General features: G+C 47.4%; 1 protein-coding gene across 1 annotated transcript in view; it reads left to right on the top strand.

Annotated features, from left to right (window-relative positions):
• Nucleotides 1-27,415, top strand: part of CLYBL (citramalyl-CoA lyase) — a 211,671-nt gene that overhangs the window by 113,226 nt on the left and 71,030 nt on the right. Inside the window, exon 2 of the mRNA XM_084767908.1 lies at nt 6,525-6,711. Within this exon, the coding sequence (XP_084624034.1) occupies nt 6,525-6,711 (187 nt within the window). The remainder of the gene's footprint in view (nt 1-6,524; nt 6,712-27,415) is intronic.

The following is a 27,415-nucleotide window of genomic DNA, read 5'->3' as shown; positions in this document are numbered from 1 at the left end:
GCACTTGTGCAACTAGGACACAATGTTCTTGCTCATGTTTGTTTTTGTTAAATATTTTTGTTGTTGTTGATAGACAATACTGGGGTTGAGCCCATTGGACAGATGCTCTGCTGCGGAGCCCCAGCCCCAGCCCCAGCCCTCGGGCTCTTGAATTTTCCTCTTGGTATTTGTTTGTTTGTTTCAATACAGGGTTCCTCTGTGTGGCCTTGGCTGTTCTGGTCTTGCTTTATAGACCAGACTGGCTTTGAACTCACAGCCTGCCTCTGCCTCCCCGAGTGCTGGGATTACAGGCATGTGCCACCACATGCGGATTGGATTTTCTTATTTTTATGGTAAAATATACAGAACATTCAAACAAATCATTCATTCATTTTTTCCAGTCATTCATTGTAGTTGTGCAGTTCAGTGGTCTGAGTGTTTCAGGTGGCAGCAGTTGCCGTTACCCATCCTCCATTTGCTAGATTTTTCCAAGTGGAGGCCCCATACCCTTTAATCAACAGCCCACACTTTTCTCCCTCCCACCTTTCTGATCACCACCATCCAACTTTCTGGATCTTGTTTTTGCGTTTATGGGGCATGTGTGCGTGCGTGCGTGCGTGCATGATGTGTGTGTGTGTTGAGATGGTTTCAATATGTAGCCCAGGCTGGCCTTGGACTGGTGATCTACCTGCTTGAGCATTTTAGAGTGCTGGGATGGAAGACCTGAGCTGCCCACCTCTGTCTCTACGGATCTGACTGCTCTAGGGACCCCTCCCTAGATGAGGACAGTGTACTGTTTATCCCTTTCTGTCCATTGTGTCCAGCTTCTTCCACTGTGTGTATAAACGCTAAGTTCAACTTTGACGTGGTATTTCTTGGCTTCCTCGTTCTGTGTAAGCAGACTCCTGGTATCAGGGTCACTCACAGGAACCAGCTTTGGCCCCCTGTGTCCTTGCAGTCTGAGGAAGGTACCACTTTAGCTGGGTACCAAAGCTGGGTGTGGGAGTGCAAGCCACTTACTCCAGCACATAGGAGGAGCCACACAGTAAGAGTAGGTGAAGAAGGGTGCTGCCTCTGCCTGTTGCGTCTGCCCCTCACTGTGCACACACTCCTTTCCTGGGGCGTTCCCTGACAGAGAGGCAAGAGTAAGGCCATCAAGGGAGCCTGCCCTCCAGCCTGAGAGGCCTCAAGGTGGAGAGGCCATGGCCCGTGGGTTGTGCTTTAGAAGTGAACTCCATGTGGACCTCGTACCACATACTGTATTGTCTACTTTAGGCGCAGACCTCGCCTTTATTTTGGCCCTAATGGAGCTTCTATAGGGTGTTCTTTTGTTCATGGGGAGTTTACATTGCAAGTATTTTTTTTTTTTTTTTTTAGCTTTTTTGGACCAGCCACACACCTATCTACAGCCTGAACGAATCTCAAGAGTGGCTTTGCCTGCCTGTCAGAAGACAAATAGCCGTTGTGTGGCTCTTCCATCCACGGAAACTCTCTCTGCTCTCTGCACGGTTGCCATAGTAACCAAAAAAAAAAAACCCATAGTTTTTCCCGAACTAGGGAAGGAATCTCTCGGGGCACTTGGGAACTGAGCAAAGTGAGAACATAAGTGGGGCCTCAATTATAGATGCTGGCGTCGTCAATACCTGGTTATTAATAGCTTAAGCCAAGTGGAAATTAATAGGTGAATTTTGCTGCCATTTGGAGGGTAGGGAAGGATGCACCAGTGGGTTCTTGTTTTCATTCCATGCACAGATTCCTCAGTAGCCATGTCCACCACCGAGCAAGGTCAGAATTCAGCTGTTTTGATTTTCTCTAGTGTTGGAATGGAACTAGGGTCTTGCACATCCTAGGCAAGCGTTCTACCCCTGGCCCACACACCCAACCTTGTTTTCTTTGTGTTGTGTGTGTGTCACAGGCATAGAAACTGGAAGATAGCTCTGGGCGCTGCCCTCAGGAATGCTATCCATCTTCTTTGAAGCAGGCCTGAGCCTTCAGGATGATGAGCGCACCTCCACACCTGGCGTTTATTTTTTTGAGATAGTGCCTTGTTATGTGGCTCTGGTTTGCCTGTAACTCACTGTGAGGCATAGGCTGGCCTTGAACTGGCAGTGGTCCTGCCTCTTCATCTTAAGGGCTGAGATTATAGGCATGGGCCTTTATGTGTGGCTTATGGGAAATTGTTGGCCAGAAGCTCTTGCATCAAGGCAGCGACTACATACTGGGAAGACCTAGCACTGATGCCCAGATATTTAGTCATGTAAGAACCATGACAGGACTTGGGAGGCAGAGGCAGGTGGATTGCTGTGAGTTCAAGGCCAGCCTGGTCTACAAAGCGAGTCCAGGACAGTCAAGGCTACACAGAGAAAACTCTGTCTCAAAACCCCCCCCCCAAAATAAATAAATAAAAAAGAAAGAAAGAAAGAGCCATGACAAGACATAAGAAAAAGCCTGAGCCTCCCTATTGCCCTGCACCAATGACGTCACACCTGCAGGAGACAGGCAGCCCAGAACTCCCCTGAGGAAATTCTAGAATGAGCCAGTATGAAGCAGAATGGAGCTCCTCAAAGGGAGACGTTTCTGGCAAGGTGTGGTATCTTCGCTTGCTTGCTTCGGTTTTTCGAGACAGGGTTTCCCTGTGTAGCCCTGGCTGTCCTGTAGCCTGTTCTGTAGACCAGGCTGGCCTCGAACTCAAGAGGTCCGTCTTCCCTCCGCCCCGCAAGTGCTGGCGTTGAAGGTGTGCGCCACCACGCCCAGCCCCTGACTCGAGTGATTTTTGTTGTGTCGTTACCACCAGGTTAGCTAAGAATGACCCGGAACTGAGGCTGATCATCATGCTGGGATCACAGGCGTGCACCGTCATCCGTGACTGAGTTTGATAAATCTTTAAAAGCTCCCAGGTCGTGGCGGCTGGTTATATATTCTTAGGTTGAGAGCTCTCCTGCCCCTGGAACCTAGATACGGAAATAGGTAACTAGGTGAAGGGAAGGAAGAAAGCAGAGGATGAAAACCAGGCCAGGAGGGGCCTCCCTTCTTAAGTGTCACCTCTAAGAGGATGGCTCACCACAAGGCTACCACAGGTTTTTGGTTGTTGTTTTTTTCTGACTCATGCTTTGCATATCAATTGAGCACATTTACGTGGTGACTGCGGAAAGGCTGTTAGTTACTCCAACTGTGTGAGATAAAATAAGTTTCATCTTGTCTCTTATTGTGTGACAAGCACCTACCAGTGCTAAACACAACTCAAGGCCAGGACAGATTTGGAAGCAGGCAGGGGAACAGGAAGGAAGAGGCTCAGCAATTCAGAGAGCCTCGAAGACTTGCAGAGACCCCATCCCCCTGTGGAGCAGGCCCTGCTGTGCCCGGGGCCCACAGTGAAGCTTGAACCCTCTGCACAGTCCTTCTTTTTATTCCAAACATGGCCCTGTCCTCTCCCCTCTGTCCCCAGCCTTGAGGCTTCCTGGCCTTTCACAGGCCGTTCTGTCAGGCCTCCCTCTCTGGGTAGGACACGTTGCATTGGCAGCGTTACCATGCAGAGCATCCCTATACCCCGGGGCCTTTGCGTGCAGCGGTAACCTAGGCATGGTACCTGGTGATAAGGACCACCGCAGGGCTGCCCTCTGCAGTGTCTCCAGGACCCTGCATCCTGATGTTTGCTTCTCTCTTCCCACTTTCTGTTAGACAGAACACTAGGTCGAAGTAAATAAAATACAAGTACATTTATAGGCTAAAACCGGTCACATTTCAGCAACTTCAAGCCATTTGGCTTTGTTTTCTGCCACCTTTTACTGCCACCCTGAACTTTTGAAATGCTTTTATTAGTTTGTTTGCAGCCAATTATAAAAGAAATAAGAAAGAGGCAAGACAGAAATAACCCCCAAAATTTACACTTCAGAGCCACCCCAGATCACATTCCAAGGAACTTGTAGGCATTTCTCATTGAATATTCCACTATGTTAAGATACTGTTGCGCTTGTAATGTTACATCTTCCCTTTAAGACACAGATCTGGAGGCCAGGTAAAATGGCTTTCTGTGAGGAAGCCTGGTCCCCACAACTAGAAGGAGAGACCTGACTCCCAAAAGTTTTCCGTTGACCTCTCCATGTATACACACACGTGCCTACCATAGTTACACACACACACACACACACACACACACACACACACACACACGCATAGATAAATAAACAAATGACTTATAAGTAAGATATCAATTGAAACTTTCTTCATTTAACATTAAATATCTTGTTATTTCTCAGCTTCATTGAAGTAAATTGACAAGCCTGTATATTGAAGGTGTTTGCTATGATGTCCTGATATAAATGTACATTACGAAATTACTCATTGAGGGCTGGAGAGATGGCTCAGAGGTTAAGAGCACTGACTGCTCTTCCAGAGGTCCTGAGTTCAATTCCTAGCAACCAAGTGGTGGCTCACAAACCACGTATGAGATCTGTTTTTCTCTTCTGGCTGGCAGGTGTACATGCAGACGGAATGTTGTATACATAATAAATAAATAAATCTTAAAAAAAAAGAAAAAGAAAAAGAAAAAGAAAATTACTCATCAAATAACTGGCACATTACCTTTCACAGCTAATTCACATTTGATCCAAATAATTTAAAAAATCTTAAAAAAATAAGTTGGGAGTACGTTGCTAGTGTAATTTGTAGGGACTGTGCATCCTTTAGCCACAGGTTTGACTTTGCAACAATTTCCTATTCTCCTTCTTTCACTTCCTTCTCCTCCACGGTCCTATTACAAGTCACACTGCTGCCCTAACTCTCAGAGGTGGGCCTTGTGTGGGGGTGGGGGGGAGATAGAGCAGGTACCCTCTACTTTCTTTTTTGAGAGGAGGTCTCTCACTTAACCTGGAGGTCAGGATTTGGCTAGACTGGTGTCCCCGAGGATCCTGGTGTCCCTGCGTCACCAATGCAGGAACTACGCGCAGCTATACATTAGTTCAGAGCCTGGTAGGTTTAAGCATTTCGGAACTCTGGAATCCAGTTTGTTGTTGTTTTGTTTCTGCTTGGGGTGTTTTTTGAACCAGGTCTCATTAAATGCCCCAAGCTGGACTCAAGCTCTCCCTGCCTTGGCCCCACCCCCACCCCACTGCCTTGCCCCGCCCCCTTTAGTCTCTAGACCAGGCTGGCCTCCTCCGTAGCCATAGATGATCTAAGGCTGAGCCCCCTGCCCACCCCCTAAGTGATGGGATTGCAGTTATAAACGGCCAAGTCTCATTCACGCATTGTTGGCAGCCAACCTAGGCTTTGTGCATGCTGTGTGATCACTCACCGAGCTACGTCTGTAACACGTGTCGACCTCCTGACTAGGGATTATAGACATGAGCTGCTGTGCCGAGTCCACCGAAGGCTTCTCGTGGACCGACTGGATGGCAAAATGTAGTTACTTTGGGTCACTTTGAGTTTACTGTCCCCCATTTCTCAGTTATCTCAGTTATGTCTTAGCTGTGCGTACATTTGGAGTGATCTGCACGTTGCCTGGTGGGCACAGGGTAGAGCAAAGCAGGACTCTGTTCTCGAGATACTAGTGATCTGCATTCCGATCACTGCGGGGAGCAAAGAGGCTGTGGCTGTTGCTACAAGGAACAAACAAAGACAAAGCAAAACCCAACTACAACAACACAAACGCAGAGCATGCTGGTTCTTTTCACATCATCATTCTATGGAGCCACCATTGGGCGTTTTCACAGATGGATTTTACTGGCTGGTGCTTGTACTTGTACACAGCCATGCTTGCCTGTTTCTTAGTATGGCGTCTTATTTTTTTTGAGGTTGAAAACTGAGCATTTGAATCTCAACGTGTAGTAAGTATGTGAATCTGACTCCCCACGGTTCTCCCTCGGTCTGAGACCAGTGTGGGCACCATAGTGATAAGCCAGGGGTACGTAAGAACACCCATCTCAAAAAATAGGTGGGCGTAGTGGCTTACGCTTTTAACCTCAGGACTTGGGAGGCAGAGGCAGGCTGATCTCTGTAAGTGTCAGGCCAGCCTGGCCTCTGCAGTAAGTTCAAGTAGAGCCAGAGCTACGACGTGGGACCTTGTCTTTCAAACAAACTAATAAACAAACAATGCTGGGTGGTGGTGGCGGGGGCGCACGCCTTTAATCCCAGCACTCAGGAGGCAGAGGCAGGTGGATCGCTGTGAGTCTGAGGCCAGCCTGGTCTGCAAAGTGAGTCCAGGACAGCCAAGGCTACACAGAGAACCCCTGTCTCAAAAAACCAAAAACAAAGAAAGAAACAAACAAAAACAAAAAACAAAAAACCAACCAACCAAACAAATGAGAATAGGGTGAGAGAAACAGCTCAGCGCTCAGAGTGTGAAGGACTTCGGCTCCAGGGAACCCCAAAGACCTCTTCTCCCCTCTTGTAGCACCTGTACTACACACCCCCACACATACACATAATTTAAACATTTAAAAATATTTTTTAAAAAACCAAAATGAATGACTGGACAAGTGAAGGGTTTGGTCACAAATTTACAAATGCGGAATTCCATTCTGGGCTAACCTTAGTTCCTCCCCTTGCAGGAAGGCAGCCCTCGCGGCCAGTGTCTGCAGGCCTGGGTACAGCTGCTTGTCCGGTCACAAGTATGTTCCTCGGAGGGCAGTGCTGTACGTGCCTGGGGACGACGAAAAGAAAATATGCAAGATCCCGTCCTTGAAAGTAGACTGCGCAGTGCTGGACTGCGAGGATGGTGTGGCTGAGAATAAGAAGGTACCGACTGGCCTGGTTTCCCAATAGAGGGAGGCTGGGCTGCATCCACTGCTCCTGAGCCCTCACTGCTCACCGTTGGCCAGTGTCTGTTGGCCTCAGGCTTTGCTGATTGATGGTTACTGGGTTTGAAGTCAGCACTTTGTGTCGGTTCTCACTCTTGCTGTTATGTGCCTTCCCTGAAAGAAGGACGCGTCCTATCAAAAATATAATTTAAAACCATGATATTCAGTAGCTGTGATGTGATTGGTGTGTATGTAAATAAGAGAGGTGATCAATTTTGCTTTGTACTAAATGGGTTAGATGATTCTAGAATCATGGTAAAAAATTTCCACGCCATCTGAAATACAATGAAGGAATTTCTTTCTTTCTTTCTTTCTTCTTCTTCTCCTCTTCCTCCTCCTCCTCCTCTTCCTTCCTCCTCCTCCTCCTCCTCCTTTTCATTTATTTTTTGAGACAGTGTTTCTCTGTATAGTCTTAGATGTTCCGAAACTCACTCTGTAGACCAGGCTGGCCTCAAACTCAGAGATCCACCTGCCTCTGCCTCCCTAGTGCTGGGATTGCAGGTGAGCTCCACCACTCCTTGATTTAGGAATATTCTTTTTTTATTGTTAATTTTTATTTTTTATTTTATTTTTTGATATTTTATTAATTTATTCATATTACATCTCAATTGTTAGCCCATCCCTTGTATCCTCCCATTCCTCCCTCCCTCCTGCTTTCCCCCTACTCCCCTCTCCTATGTCTGTGACTGAGGGGGCCCTCCTCCCCCTGTATATGCTCATAGGGTATCAAGTCTCTGCTTGGTAACCTGCTGTCCTTCCTCTGAGTGCCACCAGGTCTCCCCATCCAGGGGACATGGTCAAATATGGGGCACCAGAGTTCGTGTGAAAGTCAGTCACCACTCTCCACTCAACTATGGAGAATATCCTGTCCATTGGCTAGGTCTGGGTAGGGGTTCGAAGTTTACTGCACATATTGTCCTTGGCTGGTGTCATAGTTTGAGCAGGACCCCTGGGCCCAGATCCGCCCATCATAATGTTCTTCTTGTAGGTTTCTAGGACCCTCTGGATCCTTCTATTTCCCCATTCTTCCATGCTTCTCTCACCTAAAGTCCCAATAGGATATCCTCCTCTCTGACCCACTTTCCTGGTAAGTGAAGGAGGAATGTTCTCAGTACCACTAGGTAACCAGGCTTGGTGGTGCATGCCTTTAATCCCAGCACTTGGGAGGCAGAGACAGGCGGCTCTCTGTGAGTTCAAGGCCATGCTGGTCTACAAAGAGAGTTTTAAAGGTTTAAAATTTTTATTTGTTTGTTTATTTACTTATTTACTGATTTGGGTTTTTAAAAAAGATTTATTTATTTATTTTATGTATACTAGCACTCTATCTGCATGTACACCTGCAGGCCAGAAGAGGGCATCAGATCACATTATAGACAGTTGTGAGCCACCATGTGGTTGCTGGGAATTGAACTCAGGACCTCTGGAAGAGCAGACAGTGTTCTTAACTACTGAGCCATCTCTCCAGCCCCAAGGGTTTTTTTTTTTTTTTCCTCTCTCTGTAACAAGCCCTGGCTATTTTGGACTTGCTTGGTAGACCAGGCTGGTCTCTAACTCAGAGATCTGCCTGCCTCTGTCCCCCAAGTGCTGGGATTAAAGGTATTTTTATTTTTTAAGTATGTTTGTTTTATCTGTGTGTCATGTATGTGCATTGCCCATAGAGGCCAGAAGAGGGCATCGGATCCTCTGGAACTGGGGTTACTGGTGGTTGTGAACCACTATGTGGGTGACGGGAACAGAGCCCAGATCCTCTGGAAGAGAAACCAGTGTTCTTGACTGCTGAGCTGTCTCTCCAGGCCCTGTCTTGCTTAACTTTTATTTATTTTGTGTCCTGTCTCCCTTCCCCTCCACCACCACCACCACCACCAGGGTCTCTCTGTGTAGCCCTGACTGTCCTGGAACTCACTCTGTAGACTAGGCTGGCCTGGAACTCAGAGATCCACCTGCCTTAGCCTCCTCAGTGCTGGGATTAAAGGTGTGCGGGCAGCACCACCTGGTTTATTTTCAAGCCTTTAAGCAACGAACACACATTTGTTTGATAATTAGGTGAAATATGTAAATCTGTATGATAATAATTTATATATGCATGCAAATGCTTTGGTTAAAAACGTGCTTTCCCCAACCTTTGTTTACCCATTGGGTCCCTAGGCCATCTGGATCCCTGCTGTCTGGGTAGCTGCTTGGCCCCAGGATCTGAAGGAGCCTGTCTGAACTGTACAGTTTTCCAGATTAATTACTTTCCTTGGAGATTCTCGCAAACAAATATTTGCCTTAATTAAAAAAAAAAGTTAACTTCCCACATTTTCTTATGATAAAACCCGGACTTCCCAAACATTTAGAAAAAGATTAGAGTAAGAGTCTTTGTTACACAATTGATACAATTAATCTTTTCTCTCAGAGATTAAAAGTAAATAGAGTTTTTTTTTTAAAGAGACTATAGTGCCGTTCCAGCATGCTCCTCCTAAGCTCATGTAATGTGCTTTAAGATTAGACACCAAGTTGTAATTCAGTCGTGCGTAACCTCAGGCAACTCGCCTTGCGTCTTTGCCTCACGTCCTTATCTGTGTTGGGGATGGCAATATCGTCTTTTGTCAGGGATGGGGATTATTATGGGAGAAGAGTTGATAAAGGGCCTGCAAGGAGCTCGACTTCCTACAGGCAGCGGGTCAGATAAAGCCTGTAGTGATTGCCATCAGAGGGGGTTTATTTCAGTGCTGGTCCCACAGCGAGTCCACACAAGCCTGGAGAAAGTTCCAATTATATTTTTTCCCAAGCCTTGAGGCTGCCCTCTGGGGCACACCTGAGGATCTCTTCTGTCCCTCTCATGAAAATATGATTCCTTCCTGCTGTACGTCTTCCCGTTTGTGTATCTGCGTACTCAGCCATCCTTTTTTTTTTTTTTTAAGATTTATTTATTTGTTTTATGTATACAAGTGCTCTGTTTTCATGCACACACCAGAAGACGGAATCAACTTCCATTACACATGCTTGTGAGGCGCCATGTAGTTGCTGGGAATTGGACTCAGGACCTTGCGAAGAGAAGCCAGTGCTCTTAACCGCTGAGCTACCTCAGCCGTTCTTAATCCATGTATCCACAATTGAGCCTCTAGCTAGAAAGCTGAGGTGAGCAGGCTTTCTGTATGATTTTTTGGCTAGGGGTGGGTGGGTGTTAAAACAGAATCTCACTATGTAGTCCTGCCTGTCCTTGAAGTTATTGTGTAGACCAGGCTGGCCTCGAATTCACAGAGATCCACCTGTTTCTGCCTCTGGAGTGTTGGAATTAAATGAGTGCACCATTGTGCCCAGTTGTATGCGCGCGTGTGTGTGTGTGTGTGTGTGTGTGTGTGTGTGTGTGTACATGCGAGCGCGCCAGAGCTCAGCCTTGAGTGTCTCCTCAGGTATGCTCTACCTTGTGTTTTGATAGTTTGTTGGCTAGTAGGTTAGGTCAGGCTGGCTGGCCAGTGACTCTCAGGGATCTTCCTGTCTCCGCCTCCTCAGTGCTGGGATTGCAAACCTGCTGCCACCACACTTGGCGGTTTACAAGGGCCCTGGGGTTTCACGCCAGGTCCTCATTCTTGTGGGTGCTGGAGATACCACCCGGGTGTGTAGGGAACCTCAGGGCTGGCTCCAGACACCCCAAGATCTGGACAGAGGGACAGAGGCAGGGAGTAAGGGACAAAGACAGGCGGGAGAGGGAGAGAGAGAAGGGGAGAAACAGGAAAGGGAGCCGGGAAAGGGTGTTTGTCCCTGATGGATGACAAAGGACTGCCTCTGGATAGAGAGGAGATAGCCGTGGCCATAGGAAAATGGCGATTTTTAAAAGAAAAGTGGGAGCCACGCATGGTGGCGCACACCTTTAAATCCCAGTGCTTGGGAGGCAGAGGCAGGTGTATCTCTATGAGGTCAAGGCCAGCCTGGCCTACAGAATGAGTCCAGGACAGCCAAGGCTACACAGAGAAACCTTGTCTCAAAAAAGAAAACAAACAAACAAACCACAAACCTTCCTTTCTAGTTGTGATGCGGGCGTGATCACCTACAGCTTGTAAAGGAGCCTCTGGGCAGGCCTGGGGTGGGCCATGCCTTGACTTCCTGCTGTGACAGAGTGTACCTTCCTTCCTTAGTTGCTTATCAGACTCTGTGTGTGTGTGTGTGTGTCTGTGTGTGTGTGTGTGTCCCTGGCTGTTCTGGATCACTTTGTAGATCAGGATGGCCTCGAACTCACAGCAAATCCCCCCCTGCCTCTGCTGGGATTAATGGTGTACACTACTACACTAGACTATATCAGGCTATTTTATCACAGACACAGAAAAAAAAGAAAGAGGTTTTAATTTAATATCATATATTGTGCCTCATAGTTAGCATCTCAAGGCATTTTTGGAGTTTGGTTTCATCATCTAAGCGTTTGACAAGTGTGCCATGTTTGATATGTAACTGTTAAAGAGGTTGGAGCCAAGCGCTGTAGAAGTCACCATTGAGAACATGTTTGAGTTTATTTAACAAACATTTAAACGGTGCCGACAAAATACCAGACACTGTCAACTGCACGACAACTCAAAGACCACTACGATTATATTCCTTCTGCAAGTAGGGAAACTGAGGCATCCCGAGGTCTTAGTAGTTACTTACTCAGTCTCTTCATGAAGCAGCTGTTAGATTTAGAATGAAGGTGCATTCCTGTGGACCCAGATAAACACCCAAGTTTACCCTGTACTCCTTTGTCACCCCAAAACTGATGTCTGGTAGATAAGACTTGGAGTTTGCGTCTGGTTTTGTTTATTAAATAGTGCAAGGATCAACTATCCAGTTTCATGCATGCAGGGCAAGTGTTAGGCCAGCTGTTTTGTTTTTCCTCCCTCCCTCCCTCCCTGCCTCCCTCCCTCCCTCTCTCCCTCCCTCCCTCCCTCCCTCCCTCCCTCTCTCCCGTTCCTGTTCAGGCCACCACACCTGGTAATTTAGTTCATCTGAAATATCCAAATAAGTGTGAAATCTATTGTATGCGTCATTCTCTTTTCTTTCTTGAAATTATTTCTCCTTGTTTTTGAGACAGGGTAGCCCGGTGTAGTCCTGCCTGTCCTAGAACTCACTTTGTAGACCAGACTGGCCTCGAACTCACAGAGATCCACCTGCCTCTGCCTCTGCCTCCCCTCCCGAGTCCTGGGATTAAAGGTGTGCGCCACCACTGCCCAGAGATACATCATTTTATAACTCATTTATTATTATTATTTTTATATTTTTGCTAACTGACTCTATTTTACTTGTCTGGTTCTCCATGGAGTGTCCCTACCATGAAAACAATAGGAGTGGCCACAGAAAAGCTCTAAGTGTATAACGCCTTCCAGCAGACTGTAATCCGGCCCTGCTAATCCAATTTGTGTGCAAGTAGCTCCTTCCTTCCTGTCAGTAATAGTCCTAGCAGCTCAAGATCACTCACCTTCTCAAGTGTGGGTGGTAGGAACACTCCCCAGCCCCCACCCCCCACCCCCCGTCGTATTAAGGCATAAGGAGGTACAGGATCGTCTAAGCCTCTGCCTCATAGACCACAGTACAAACGTACCAATGAGCAGAGCCCTGGGGAGTCATCATGGAGGGTTGAGGTCCTGACACCAGGCCCTACTATTTCACTAAGTAGCGATTTAAGCAGTTATTAAAATTTAAATTTAGTGTTTTCTTTAATTATTTAAGTATAAGAAAATTTTAAACCCGGCATTTTGACGAACAAGAAAAATGTAGTTTCATGACTTCCATCTTGGAGGAGCTACTGCCTAGTGGTGATAATAGTCAAAGATCCAAAAATTCAGGTCTATAGAACTTTTTTTCCTTCATTTGATTCTAAGTGAGTTTTTCTTTTCTTTTCTTTTCCTTCTTTCTTTTTTTGAAAAGAAACTTTTAGATTTATTTATTTATGTGTGTGAGTGTTTGCTTGCAGGTGTAGTGCACGGAGGTTGGAAGAGGGTGTCAGTTCCTCCAGAGCTGGATTGGCGGATGGTTGTGAGCTACCACTGTGTACGTTTGCTTTTTGCTAATTGGCTGACTCTGTATTTTACCTGCCTGGTTTTCTGTGCAGTCTTCTTATCATGAAAACAATGTGCATTTCCACAGAGCCACTTGCGCGTGTATAAAACCTGGGAGCTGAGCTGGGTTTGCCACGAAGAGTGAGTGTTCTAACCCGCTGAACTATCTCCGTAGCTCATTTTTCCACAGCCTTATGCAACCTGGGTTGACCTTGAACTTGGCTGTGTAGCTTAGGATGGCCTTCCTCCCCTCCCAGTGCTCCATTAAAGGTGGGGCCCCAGCCTGGCCTGCTTTTGTGGTTACCACAGACTTCATCCTTGAGCAGTTCTCGGAAGAGGAGGAAAAGGGCCATTTAGGGAAATGGGATTGTGCAGAGACGTGTGTGCAGTTGGTGGCAGAGGAAGCAGGTGTCCTGGGTGAGCTTCCCTCTAGGGGGCTTCCTGGAGGGGGAAGGTGGCCAGGGGTCAGTGTAGCACCTTGGGAAAGCCAGGGCCCTAGAACATGCCTCTCCAGGGTGCCTGCTCTAACTGGCGGAGGACCCACGGCTGCCTGAACTGGCTTATGGCTGCTGGTCTCCCCAGCTTCCCCCCCCCCCCATGAAAAGCAACTGTGGTGACACCATCAAAGATTTGATACTTGTACCTTCTAATCAGCTGTCGGGACTCCAGCAGTCTCAAGAAACACCATGATACCAGGCTATTGTTTCACAGTTTTGTTGTGTCTCTGTCTTGGATAACAGGACACCCTGGAGGCCTAAAGCTTGTTGGACAGTGAGGAGGGACCAGTGGGGCAGCACCGTGCATCTGTGTTCCCATACTGAGCTGTCCCACGTGTCCTCTTTTCCAAATAGAAATTCCCTCAACAGTTCCTCTAATACCTAACATGACACAGGGTTACCCCATCTGCCCACGTGAGCTGCTGTCATGACCTAGCTCCCACATGTCAACCAAGGTCACTCACGGGCTTGCCACTGCCGTGATGGCTGATAATAATTGTCATATGGACAGACAGAGTCACCTGGGAGAGACACACTTCTGGTCATGTTAGTGAGTCAGTTTTTTGAATGGGTAAATGAAGGTGGGGAAACCCACCTTAAATATCAGCAATGCCATTATAGGGCCGAGGGTCCTGAACTGAGCATCGATTTCTCTCTCTGCTGCGTCCTCATTAGACGCTGTGTGGCCGTTCACCTCAAGCCCTTACCACCGTGACTCCCCTGCAGCGATGCATACATCTTCGAACTATGAATAAGCACACGCATCCTCAAGTTGGCTTTGTCAAGTGTGCTAGTTACTTCTCTGCTGTGATAAAACACCAGGACCAAGGCAGCCTTTAGAAGGCGGCGTTTATTTGTCCCCACGGTTTGGAGCTTCGTGCCAGGGGAGACGCACTGTCAGCTGGCAGTAGGCGAGGTAGCAGGGAGCTGAGAGCTCATGTCCTGAGCCACAAGCACAAAGCAGAGAGAGCAAACTGGAACTGGCTTCCATCTTTCAAACCCTCAAAGCCTGTCCCGAGAGAGGGCTCTGCTTCCTTCAGCAAGACGCACCTTATAACGTCCCCAAACAGCCGCCCACCCGGGAGCAAGGTCATGGCCTGTCGAGCTGTGAGTTCTAGAATCATGCTGTGCTCAAATACACGAGCCTGTGGGGGAAATTTTCATTCAAACCAGCACATCGAGTGTTTTCTCATATGAGTAAGAGATCTAACTCACTTACTCTCTGATAGATGCAGGTCTGCTTTTTGGATCCACGTTTTGTTTCTGTTTTCCTTCTGTAGTTCTGAGGGTGAGCCTAGAGCCTCCCCATGCTAGGCAAGGGAGCTACTATTGAGCCATGAGCTCAGCCAACACATACCTTCTTAAGATTTTATTTATTTATTTAGACAGGGTCTCACTAGGTATCTCTGGCTGTCCTAGAACTCGCTATGTGTACCAGGCTGGCTTTGAACTTGTAGAGATCTGCCTGCCTTTGCCTCCCAAGTGCTGGGATTAAAGGTGCATAATATACCTGGAACACATACACCACTTTAAACCGGTCAGTTCTTGGGCCAGAGAGAGGCTCAGTGGTTAAGGACACTTGTGGTTCTTGCAGAGGACCCAGTTTCAGCTCCCACCATCCGCGGGTTCGCTCAAGGCTACCTGTAACTCCAATTTTAGGACGTCATCCCCACAGGCTCCTAAATGTTCATGACACACATTGACTCATATGCCCAAAAATGAATAAAGTTTTATTATTTTATTTTTTTGGATTTTTGAGACAAGGTCTCTTTGTGTAGCCTTGACTGTCCTAGACTTGCTTTGTAGATCAGGCTGGCCTCGAACTCACAGTGATCCGCCTGCCTCTGCCTCCTGAGTGCTGGGATTAAAGGTGTGCGCCACCATGCCCGGCTATGAATAAAGTTTTAAAATAAAAGTTAATTTTAAGTAAAAGTTAATTCCAGAGTTCCTCTACAATGCTTTTCATGGCCAGGCAGATGGAAGACCCTTCTCCACCCTAAACATATGTACTCGCTGTCTCTCCTTCTCTTGTGCAACATACTCACACACATTCTCACACTCATGCACACTAAAACACTTTCATGCACATATACCACAATATAACTCTCACACTCACACACACACTCACACACAGATACACACACACAGACACATACGCACACTTCATACACAGATCCCCTAAATAGATTTTAGAATCTTGAGCATTACTAGCTTTGTTGGAATAAACGAGAGTGGGAAAACAGGAGGATTTGCAGCATGTGTGATTAAATGCTCACAGGAGCCGGCTCCTCTTCAATAGGGCTGTGGGTTGGGATGGGAAGGGCCACTCCCAGGTGACTTGCCTTTATTAAAAGACTTAAGAGCTTGGAAGATTTCTTCAATAGCAATCGGGGCATCTGGGGGTCTTTTCAGAGCAGTATGGAAAGCTGAACTGTGCTTAGGAACCCCGCAAGGTCTTTTCGATCCTTAAAGGTTCTGAAATAAAAACCTGTGCAAGGTTTTATGTACGCAGTAAAGTGTTTCCAGTCGTTTAATAATCCCTTCATACCCTTACATAACCTTACCCCTGAGGAATAATTGTGAAAAAAAGAGAAAAACAACACCAAACAACCCTCCTCCTGCTCCGCACTGTTTTGTTCGTCAGACCTGGCATCCTTTTAGTGGAAAGCCACCACACTTGGAGGCCTCTATCTAATGAGCGCCACAAAGTCTCTTCACAGAGAGATGAAACTTTTAAATGGTCAGTTATTTCTTCCCCTGCAATTCCTAGGAATCCAATCAAGACTGGTGATGACCCACGATGTGATAGCTCTGGCTTCAGAAAGACCAGGCCAGCCAATGAGTTTCAGCTTAACATTTGGGCTAAAAGGGGTTGGCAACACGGTTCAGTCTGCAAGAGGAGTTTTAAAGTAAGCAGACTGAGTTCCACCCCGGGTCACACAGGCAGGGCCAGCAGGAGGAGCAGATGCAGGAGCAATGGCTGCTAACAGGCTTACGTCCCTGTGCTGGGGCCGCAGAGACAGGAGGATGCCTGGGCTTGCTGGCCAGCCCTTGAGCCAATGTGCTCTAGAGAAGTGGTTCTCCACCTTCCTAGAGCTGCTACCCTTTATAACACAGCTCCGCAAGCTGTGGTGACCTCCAACCATAAAATTATTTTTGTTGCTACTTCACGGTGGTGAATTTTCTACTGTGGTGAATTATAATGCAAATTACCTGCATTTTCTGATGGCCTTAGATGACCTTTGTGTCAGGGTTGTTCAGCCCCCTCCCCCTCCCCCAAGGGGTCACAGCCCACAGGTTGGGAACTGTTGCTTTAGAGTGAGAACCCATCTTAAAACCTAAGGCAAAAGGAGACTGAGAAAGACACCCAGTGCTAACCTTGATGTGTGTTACGCACACACATATACACTCACACACACTCACATACTCTCACCCACACTATATTAATTAAAGATTTTCCTTAAAAAATTTTTTTTAAACCATGAGACAAGGACACGGTTTTCACAGAATAGCCCCAAGATATTTGTTTCATTTATTTTAAATTTTATTTAATAAATTTATTTTTATATGTATAGGTCTTTTGCCTGCACGTATGTCTGTGCAACAGATGTGTTCCTGGTACCCACTTAGACCAGAAGAGGGTGTTTAGATTTGGAGTTACATGAGGTTGTAAGCTGCCGTGTTCATGCTGGGAACCAAATCTGACGCCTCTGGAAGAGCAGTAAATAAGGCTTAGCTGACGAAACATCTTTCTGGTCCCGTGGTTTGATTCTTATTCTACGCTACTGTACAAAATAGGATGAGGAAGATGGTTTCTTTGGTAAAAGAAAAGTTGATAATTAACCCAAAGGAAGCGTTTATACTGAAGATTGGTCCTGCCATCTCTGTCAAATACATTTTTCTTTTTCCACATGCAATCATGTGATGCGATGGTGTTTGGCTTTAGTGATCTGAACTTAACTTCTAGAAGTTGATAACTGGTCTCTAGACTCCCATCCTCTTCTGGTTAAAGAAAGCGATATATTCTTGGATGAATTATAATTAGCTACACAGTGCCTTCTGGAATGACTTCTCTGGGCATGCATTTGAAGAGATCAGGACTTTTAAGGAAGAGGGTGAGCCAGAGAGCTGACTTGTATGAAAATAGGCTTCTTAAAGACAGCTCAGATTTCTCCATCAATAATTTCTTCGAGTTACCCAATACATGGCAGAAGTGGTGGTGGCATACACCTTTAATCCTAACACTTGGGAAGGAGAGGCAGGTGGATCTCTTTAAATTCAAGGCCAACGTGGTATACAGCGCAAGTCCCAGGATGGCCAACGCTACACAAAGAGGAACCCTGTCAATCCCCTCTCCCACCGCCCCCCAAGAAATGCAATCCATAGACTTCTCAGTAATCATTTCGTCCTCCTGGTCTACTCCCCTTTGCTGTGATGGGAACCTGCAGGTGTCAAGGGCACCTCTTTTGGGGACTAGTGTGTGGTTAGACGCATTAGGGGCAATAAAGAAATAAGGAAAATCTTTCCCACTTAGTGCAAAGGGAAGTTGAGATAGACGTGAAAGACCCAGACTTGGAGTCAGTTTCTGTGGCTTAGGGGTCAGTCATCTGACTTCAAGTTTGAGACTCAAGAGGGTCCAAACACCACCACATCCCACTTCTGGGCTCAGCAGAGGATGGCCCCTTTGCCCAGGTGGCAGCTGAAGGCAGTTTCCCCCATCAGTCTTTGGAGCTTGGGAGCTGACCGTGGTGCTGACAGTGGCCAGAGGATGACACCAGAGCTAGTGAGTTCATCTTTTGGCTAACACTGTTTCTAAGTATCGTGAATGGAGGCTTCACCTCAGTCTCCTACAGCTCTTGTCCTCAGCAACAGATAGGCGAAGGAGAATACAGAGAGGCTAACAAGTTTGTTCAAGGTAGCACAGCTAATGAGTCCCCAGGCAGGCCCCAATCCAAACACTACATTTGATCAAAACAAAACCATTTGGAATTTTCACTTAGTCAACATGCCTTAATACAGTGAGCCAGCATTTCCTGTCTCAAACAGCCAGGGTTGTTGCTGTGGACCGAGCAGAATTGAACACAGGTTGGTCAGGGCTGAGGGTATGGATCCGTTGGTTCACTGCTTTTTTAAAAAAAAGTATACTTGAAGCCCTGCGTTTGATTCCCAGCATTGCATGAAGCCAGGCAGGGTGCTTAGGAATGCTGTGTCAGCCTTGGGTATATTACCCTGAAGACTACGTTGGGCCAGGTGAAACCCTGTCCAAAGAAAAAAGAAGGTTGGGTAAGCTACCATCCAGCAGCCCCATGAACTGATGGAATGGCGTACCCAGTGTCTGCTTGCCTCCCAGACTCGTGGCTTTGTAAAGAGAAGTCTACTGTGCCCCCATAACTTACCAGAGTGACTCGTGCTTACCAGTTACACAGCAGTTATCTGATGAGTGAGTAAATTCTAGGTGAGCAATGTACTGTCATTATTATTGTGTATGGGTTGACTTGGCACTAACAGAAGCATCGTCTTGTGAAGATCATGGCCCTGGGCATATTGCACATTTTCCTGCCAACTTAGCAGTTTTCATGTGTTCAAAAATGCACATCGTTTGGTTTGTGAGACAGAGTCTCTCATTGTGTGACCCTGGGATTCACTTTGTAGACCTGTCTGGCCTCGAACCCACAGAGATCCTTCTGTCTCTGAGTGTTGGGGCTAAAGGAACAACACCATGTTGGACACATCTTCATTTCTTCATTTCAAATGCATCTATAAAGACCAAGTGAAAGAGAACTAAGCAGCGGTTTGGACTGCCCAGAGGCCTGAGCATGTGGAGACTTGTTTGTTCTGGCTTAGGCTTACAATCTTGTGCGGATTTTAGATTTGAGCAGATATACTCTGCCTACTTTAGAATAACAGACATTCTGGCAACAGAGTAGCCATTAGACCATATTCCAATAAAATCTCTCACTTCAGACTCGGGTGTATTGACTCTTTGTTGTCTGATTCTGGCCAAACCGAGTTGGTGAAAGAGTCCCACCTGTCTGCCATCTTAACTCACGTCCAGTGCTTGAGTGTGTCTTCAAGTAACACAGCTTCACAGCTGAGCTCCTGGAGGCCCGGACCTATTTTGACAGCTCTCCTTAGCCCATGCGTCACCAGGCTTGCTCGTCGCCAATATGTCTCACATGGTTTCGTGGACATGTGTAGCACACCCATACATTAGTCCAATAATAATTGGGTTTCTGTACAACTGGATCGCAGCACTATCAAGCTGCCAGCGTTTCCTTTTGGCCACCAGTACTAGGCAGGAAAATTATAGTCTAACTGTCTTCCTGTTTATTGATAAACAAAGTGGCCAGCCCAGCTACGGAGCCTGATTAGCAGTTTGCACCCTCTCTGAAAGGGTAAACAGAGCCCTACTGTTTTCCGTGTTTGACTGCAATTTGCATCTTTAAAGAGGCTGGAAGTGCCCCGACATCCACGCTCAGCTTCCCAGGGCTAGGTCCTCGTTGGTGTGTTGCACCGCAGCCTCCGTGCCTTACCCTCCTTCATCTTGAGTGGGCATTGGCCAGAGATTTCCCTTTTCCCATCTGTCTTGCTGTGGACTTCCCCGTAGTCACCTGTCTAAAGGGGAGGGGAGGGGAGGGAGGGGAGGGGAAAGGAGGATGGAGAGGAAATGCGCGTATGTTTCATTGAGCCTAAACTTGACATTCCTGTGAGGCCATTTCATGCCCACTGCATTTTAAAAAGGGGATAACAGACAAAAGGGGACCCGTTAATCCCTGTCTTTGCCCCCCAGGTCCACCCACGCCCCCCACCCCCTTTTTGCAAAGCAAAACATGGTGTCAGCCTTCTGCCTGAGTTTGCTGTTGTTTATTCTGAAATGTATTCTAAGCTAATTAGGTTCTTAAACTAAATGCTAACAGACCAAATAGCTGACTTCCTCTATAATTATTTTCAAATGAGAGAAATGAAGATCATTTTAACTTGAATTTGCATAACGTAGAAGGTCGCATAAATATGGGTAAACATGCATTAATCTGTTTAAACAAACTTTCTCCATAATCCTTCCCGCATGTAAACAACATTTGTTCTGCCTTAGAGATATTGCATGATTGGACTCGTGAGACCCAGTTAGCCCACTGAACAGTTTCCTTTTATAACTTCAAAAGAAATGTTATATATTTATTGGAGGCTGTAGGGTGTTAAGTGTAGTTAGATGTAAATTGTACCTCAGCTATTTCCCCAATGCCAATGGGGATTAAATTAGATTTTATAGCGGCTGTAGAAGTCTATTTGGTAGTTAACACGTGGGATTTTTAAATCCTGGAAAACGTAATCCTATTATAAAACAGGCAGCTGAATTAACATTCCCCAGGAAGAGACTCTTCATGGATTAGCAGGTTTTTTAAAAATAATAACAAAGAAAATCATCAATTCTATGGGGGATGTTACATGCTTCTCAATGCTAAGAACGATGATTTGGGGACAGGGAGGGGGCAGAAATGGCTGAGCCTTGGCTCGGAGGCCAAGTGCTCTTCTGGTGGGGGAGGGCAATGGAGGCTGGAAAGTGAACTGTAAACTTGTCCGTTACCTGGGCCTGCACTGCTGTTGGGAGCTTCTGCGCCCTGCCTACGGTAGCAGAATTGTTGTTGTTAGTTACTCCCTACCACTGCCTTCCAGAGATGATCAGCCTGAGCAAAACAGTCACTAGGAACCAGTGTCTGGAACAGAAATACAGATTGCAGGGGGAGCTAGTAACGCATGTTCACGGAGCAGCCTCGGGAATCAGAATTTTAGAAAGAGAAAGGTCTGTGATGTTAATGTAATTTTTAAACTTTGATTCCACCTTTTCTTTTCTTCTTCTTTTTCTTAAAAATATTGATTGGTGTCAGGTGTGGTGGTGCCCCCCCTTTAATCCCAGCACTCGAGGAGGCAGAGGCAGGCGGATCTCTGTGAGTTCGAGGCCAGCCTGGTCTACAAAGTGAGTCTAGGACAGCCAGGGCTACACAGAGAAACCCTGTCTCGAAAAAGAAAAAGAAAACAAAGCAAAACAAAAATATTGATTGGTAGGCGGAAGTGGGGGACACGTGTGCATGGCACGCTGCGCTTACGTAGGTCAGAAAACAACTTGCAGCCCTTGGTTCTCTCTTTCCACCGTGCGGGGCATATGTGACAGCAAGGGCCTTGCCAGCCTCACCACCCCCGGGTTTTGTTTTAAATACTACTGCATGAAGGTGGGACCCCTCACCCAAATATGTGTGGGACAACATAGAAATGTACAGACTACGAACACACGGATGTCTGCTGGTGTACGGGTGGCCTTTCATCTTCAAAGAGGACCTGCCTTAAGTCCTTAAGTGTTTGGCTTCCACGTGCTGGCAAGGGTTGTTATTAGAACATACAGAACTTGCCAGTTTTCGTTTGCCTGGGTATCATCTTGGCAGATAATCACACAGGCATCAATCACCGGCGTTATCATTGTGCTAGATAATTGTATGGGCATCAATCACCCGTGAATCTGGAGCGTCAGCCCCACCAGAGAGGAAGGTAATTGCTTCGGAAGCAGTGAAGGGTGTGTCCTGGTAGTAGATAATCACACAGGGTCAGTCGCGCAGGCAGTGAGGTAGGTAACTTTGCACAGCCTGCACAAGGTCAGCCGTGGCATCGATCCTATCCCCCCCCTACCCCCCCCCCGCCCCCGGTTTTCTGGTGCAGGTTCACATGTGTTTGCTTATGTGGGAGAAGCAGCCAAGGCATGCTGCCCATGGCAAGGCCTTCCTCAGCAGACTGCTGGAAGCCCCCGGGTGAGAGCCTTTGGTTTTCGGGCGTTGGCTTCTGCTAAAACACTCCTGGAAAGAACAGGAATGGGCACAGAAGTTTGATCTCTGTGTTAAGGTTTTATTGCTGTGACGGAACACCTCGACTACAGCAACTTTTTTTTTTTTTAACAAAGGAAAACATTTCATTGGGGCTGGCTTACAGTTCATAGGCTTAGTCCCTTATTGTCATGGCGAGACAGATGGTGGCTTGCGGGTAGACATGGTGCTAGAGAGGGCTGAGAGTTCTACCTCAGGATCAGCAGGCAGCAGGAAGAGAGAGAGAAATGCTGGGCCTGACTTGATACACTTCTTTCAGCAAGACCACACCTTCAGTGATGCCGCTCCCTACGGGCTATGGGAGCTGTTTTCACTCAGATTACCACAATCCCTTAGCTTTTAAAAAAAAAAATTATTCATTTTATTTTAATTTAATTTTTTAATCTTCCTGTAGGTCGGCCTGCCTTTGCCTCCTGGGTGCTGGGATTAAAGGAATGTGCCAATATTCACAGTCTTGAGCTTGAACACAAGTGGCTGGAAGTCTCTTCGTAGACCCAGCTGGCTTTGAACTCACAGAGATCCACCAAATGCTGGAACTACAGGAATGGGCCGCCATGTCCTGTTTTGCGTAGCGCCTGGGCAGCAGGCCAGCGAAGGCCACTCGGGCACTCTGTGAGCTGAGCTACATCAGCCTCACTATCTGTTTTCCCCTCTTTACGTCTCAGCCCATGTTTTCCGGGCTCAGCCTCAGCCCTAAATCTGGGACCTAGGACAGCAACCAATCAGCGGACTCCGTTCCACCAGCCACAGTGCTCAGCTCAGCCCAGGACACATGACATCAGCTGGGACAATGGGTAACTCTTCCGTTTCTGTGGGTTGTCACCTGTGAGATCCTTATGACCCTGCAGCCATGAGTTCACCTGAGCCAATAAAGCCCCTTTAGGCTTAATCTGGCCAGGGTTAACTTTTTGCCACCTTGTTCAGAATCAGTCCAAATGGAAAAGTCATTAGAACGTTTCCTGAGTAATTTGAATCAAGAGATATTGTCCCTGGGCCAGTGAGCTAGCTCAGTGGGCAAAGGTTCCTGGCACCAGGCCCGACAACCTGACTTCATGGCACGGGACCCACATGGCAGACAGAGAGAACTGACTCTTACACGTTGTTCCTGACTGCCACACAAGTGCTGTGGCATGGCCGTGCTCTCTCGCGCTCTCTCTCTCTCTCTCTCTCTCTCTCTCTCTCTCTCTCTCTCACACACACACACACACACACACGTTCACATAGAAGTTAAACATAATTGTTTTTAAAAAGGGACGTTGGCCCGATAAGAGGAGCAGCTTTGAGGGAGGAAGAGCTGCCATGAGAGAAGCCAGAGGTGAGGCATCAGGAACTGTCTTCTTGACTCCCAGATGAAGTCTGGAACCGATCAATAGGACCCCCACCCCCACCCCCACCCCCACCCCCACCCCCACCCCTCAGAGTGCCTCACATTAAAATCCTCTAAATGTAGAGTTAGGGCTTTTTCCTTTCCTTTCTGTGGGAAGGAGAAAGAGCATTCCCCTTAAGTAGCATTTTCTGCTGTCTTGAGTAGATGTTTCTTAGCAAGTGAAACAGCCACACAGGGAGGGGAGGTTCTTTCTTGGACACAGGTGTCCATCTTCCTGTGGAGCCTCCAAGGCCAGGAAAGGCCTCCCTTCTCTACTCTCTCATAAGTGCACAGAATGCGTTCATGAGAGGCCTAACCTCATGACCCAGTGACCTCCCAAGTCCACGCCTCCTGAGGTTGTTACACCTCGGACTGAGAGTTCATCGTGAGAAAGTGAATGCAGTTCTGACAACCTGGTTTTAGCTTAATAATCCCAGACTCACTGGTGTTACGGTTATTTTGATCTATTTCAGAATTTAAAGACAACGAAAGGTACTACCTCCTGTTTGAAATTGACTTCTTGGCTTGTGGAGATATAGCTCAGTGGGTAAGAATGCCTGGTGCGCCAACAGGAGGATTTATGGTCAGAATCATACGTACACCACACACACACACACACACACACACACACACATACATACACACATACATAAATACATACATACACACATACATACATACACACACACATACATAAAAAATACATTGAAATTCACTTCTTTTGGAGGGTTCCAATTCCAGTGAAGGTTCGGGAAACTAACAGGGTACTGAAGAGGCTGAAGGAGTGAAAGCTTGATTCAATAACAAGTGAATCGTCCTTTAGTAGGCACCTTTTACTGTGATGTACATATGGGCGCCCTCCTCTGCGGTGGGGTAGCTCTTTCGCATTTGAGTGCTGTAGAAATGACTGAATAGCTAATCAGTCCCGGACTCCGAGGGCTCAGGGTCGAGTGTGAGACTTAGCATTTCCCCTCTGCTTCAGGAGTCACCTGTGATCTTTCCTCTGCCCAGCGTCCTCCGGGCTTGGGAGCATGCCTCCCAGAAGGCCTTCCATGACCTCACACACCAGTATTTCTCCATGTCTGTTTTGTGAGACCTTTTTGTATGTCTTTCCCCTGTGTGGCAGTGCACGGCAGGGCCTGTCTTTCACTGGAGGTCGCACGACGACAAGGATGGGTCTGCGTTGCCAATACCCAGAGCTCCCAGCACACACTCAGCGGATGTAGGAGCAGCATGATCATGGTAGAGTTGCAAGTCTGTCTTCCGTCTGCTCTGCAGGCAGCCAGCAGGCAGCTAATACACCCAAGGGACCTCACCTCAGGTCAGAAGCTAAGCCTGCCCCAGGCCAGGCACGAACAGCTCAGCCCTTCTTGCCAGCCGTTCTTGTCCATCATCGGTGTGATGCGCGGAATGGCTTGTTTAAGATTCCTGCCTGGCGTGGCTGTTTTCCTTCAAAGAAAATCATGGCAAATTAGTTTTTTCTTTCCTGCTAACAGTGACAAGGGGACGTGTTGCCACAGACACACTAAGGGCTGTCTGCCTTTGAACAGAGGCGTCATTGTGGGTAGCAAGGTGGGTAGAGGCCAAGTAAGCTTCTGTTGGTGAGCCTCCCGCCCCATTTCTCTTCCTGAATGTTGCCATGTAAATTGTCCTTAAGCAGAGCAGCCTGAGTGTATCCAGCAGCAGTGTGTGGGATACAGGATGCAGCTCCCAGCACTCGGGAGGCAGAGGCAAGTAGATTTCTGAGCTCAAGGCCAGCCTAGCCTACAGAGTGAATCTCAGAACAGCCAGGGCTACACATTACAAATGTTGTCTCTAAAATCCAAAGTAAGCAATAAGTAAACAGGCAATTTAAGGAAAGAAGGGGTTATTTTTGCCTCACAGATCACGGTACAGTCTATAGTGGCAGGAAGTTAAGGTTGCAGGGAGACCAGTCACATGGTATCCACGATCTGAAATCAAAGAGTGATGGATGCTCGTGGTTGACCCATTTTCTTCCTTTTACACAGTCCAGGGTCTCAGACCGTGGAATGGTGCCATCCACAGGTTCTCCCCACGTCAATGAGCTCAATCTACACAATCCCCCAAAGGGACACCCAGAGGCCATCTGTGAGGTGATTTTAGATTCTGTCACCTTGACAGTTAACACCAAGCACTCCTGTTCCCTAATACTCTTTCCCCCCATGTTTTACCTGTTGATCTTGGGGACTGGTCCATGGGTTGAATTGATCAGCAATATAATGAACTAGTGTTCAGGTCGTTTGTGTGTGGCTTGTCACATGGTTTGTCATCGAGCTTGTAGGTCACAGGGACATCCCCAGCCATGGTCTTAGTGGGGTTTCACGGTAGCGTTAGCTGCAGAATAGCAGGAGAGAAGGAACCAGGAGCCTGGTCGGATCACATCTGACGGCTGGAGCTGGGAAAGAGCTCAATACAGAACATGCTCCTAGTTTCAAGAAAAGCCTTGAAGGTGGCAACAGAGAAGGGACTGGGGTGACTCCAGGAAACTTTAGAGACTGAGCAGAGACAGATCCTATCAGCAAGGGACTTGATGTAAAATTTCAACTTTACGTGGTATTGGGAAAAAAATACTCAACAAAAGCACCTTAGGGAAGACAGGCAGGCAGGGTGTATTTCGGCTCTCTTTTGGGGGTACAGTCCTTCAGGGTGGCAGGAGCTCGAGATGGGGGCGCCTGTGTCAGGAAGCAGAGAGAGTGCATGCTGGAACTCAGCCAGCCTTCTCTGTCCCTCCAGCCTGCGACGTGGTGTTCATCCAATGGCACCAGTGATGTTCAGCGTGGGTCCTCCCTCCCAACCCAATCTAGAAAATTCCTCACAAGCCGTGCCCAACGGCTTGTCTCCTAGGTGCTTCTAGACCCTGTCAAGATAGATGTGCATGACGTGGCACTTGCTGTCTTGAAATCAAAGCAACTGTGATGATGTACATGTGACAGTCACAAGACTGGCGCTACTAACATCCCTGTGTCCACTCACTGTTTTAGAGGCACTACTTGTTGCTGGGTGTGTTGGGTGTGCAACAAATTATGCACCCTCCTGTAAGCAGCCCCTCATCTGTGCTTTTAGAAGTAACTCCAGCTAAGTTTCCTACTTTACCAAGCTACGCTTGCGAGCAATCCTGTGTGTGTTCTGTCCTTGACACCCTACCTGGGGTGAGCAGACATTTGTTCATGCCAAACCTGCCTGCCCTCAGAAAAGTTAAAGCAACAGTAGGAAAAAACTAGCCAAGAGGGAGCAAGGTATCATGGGAAGAAAGTGAAAACCCTATGAACAAAGCACAGCTTCTCAGCCCAAAGAGTCACACAGCAGGAAGCGGGAGGCTGGGGCCAGGAGACTCTCAAGGGCTCCCAAGGACTTTACAGACTGGGATTTGACTTGCTTCTGTTTTCCTTACTCCCCTGCTGTGCCTGCCCCAGCTTCTCCATCCCACCCCTCCCTCTCCACTTGATTTTCTTCTGGGATTTTTTTTTTTTTTTTTTGCCACATCTCCTAGAAGCCCACAGTGATCCCACTGCCGCTTTAGAGCGCATTCTTTCCTTTAGGCTGGCCACCATACCTGGGGTTTCTATGATTCCTACATCCTTTACCCAAGGTGTCACCCCCAGAAAGGACTTTTGGAGGAAGAAAGGCTGCCATCATTAACACCATATGCTTTAAGGAAGTGTTGTGAAATGTGTAAAACAGAACATTGAATGTTTTGGGGTGTTTGTATTCGTGTACCTCTGTGTGTGGTCCTGGGCCTTGAACCTAGAGCCCCACATGCTACCAAGCACTGTACCACCCAGCCGTACCCTCCAGCTGTACTTTCCAGCTGTACCACCCAGCCGTGCCCCCAGCCATACCCCCCAGCGGTGCCCCCCAGCTGTACCCCCCAGCTGTACCC

Source organism: Acomys minous (genome assembly GCF_964271855.1).
Source record: "Acomys minous genome assembly, chromosome: 18".
Classification (NCBI taxonomy): Eukaryota; Metazoa; Chordata; class Mammalia; order Rodentia; family Muridae; genus Acomys; species Acomys minous.
This window is presented reverse-complemented; position numbering and strand designations above follow the sequence as displayed.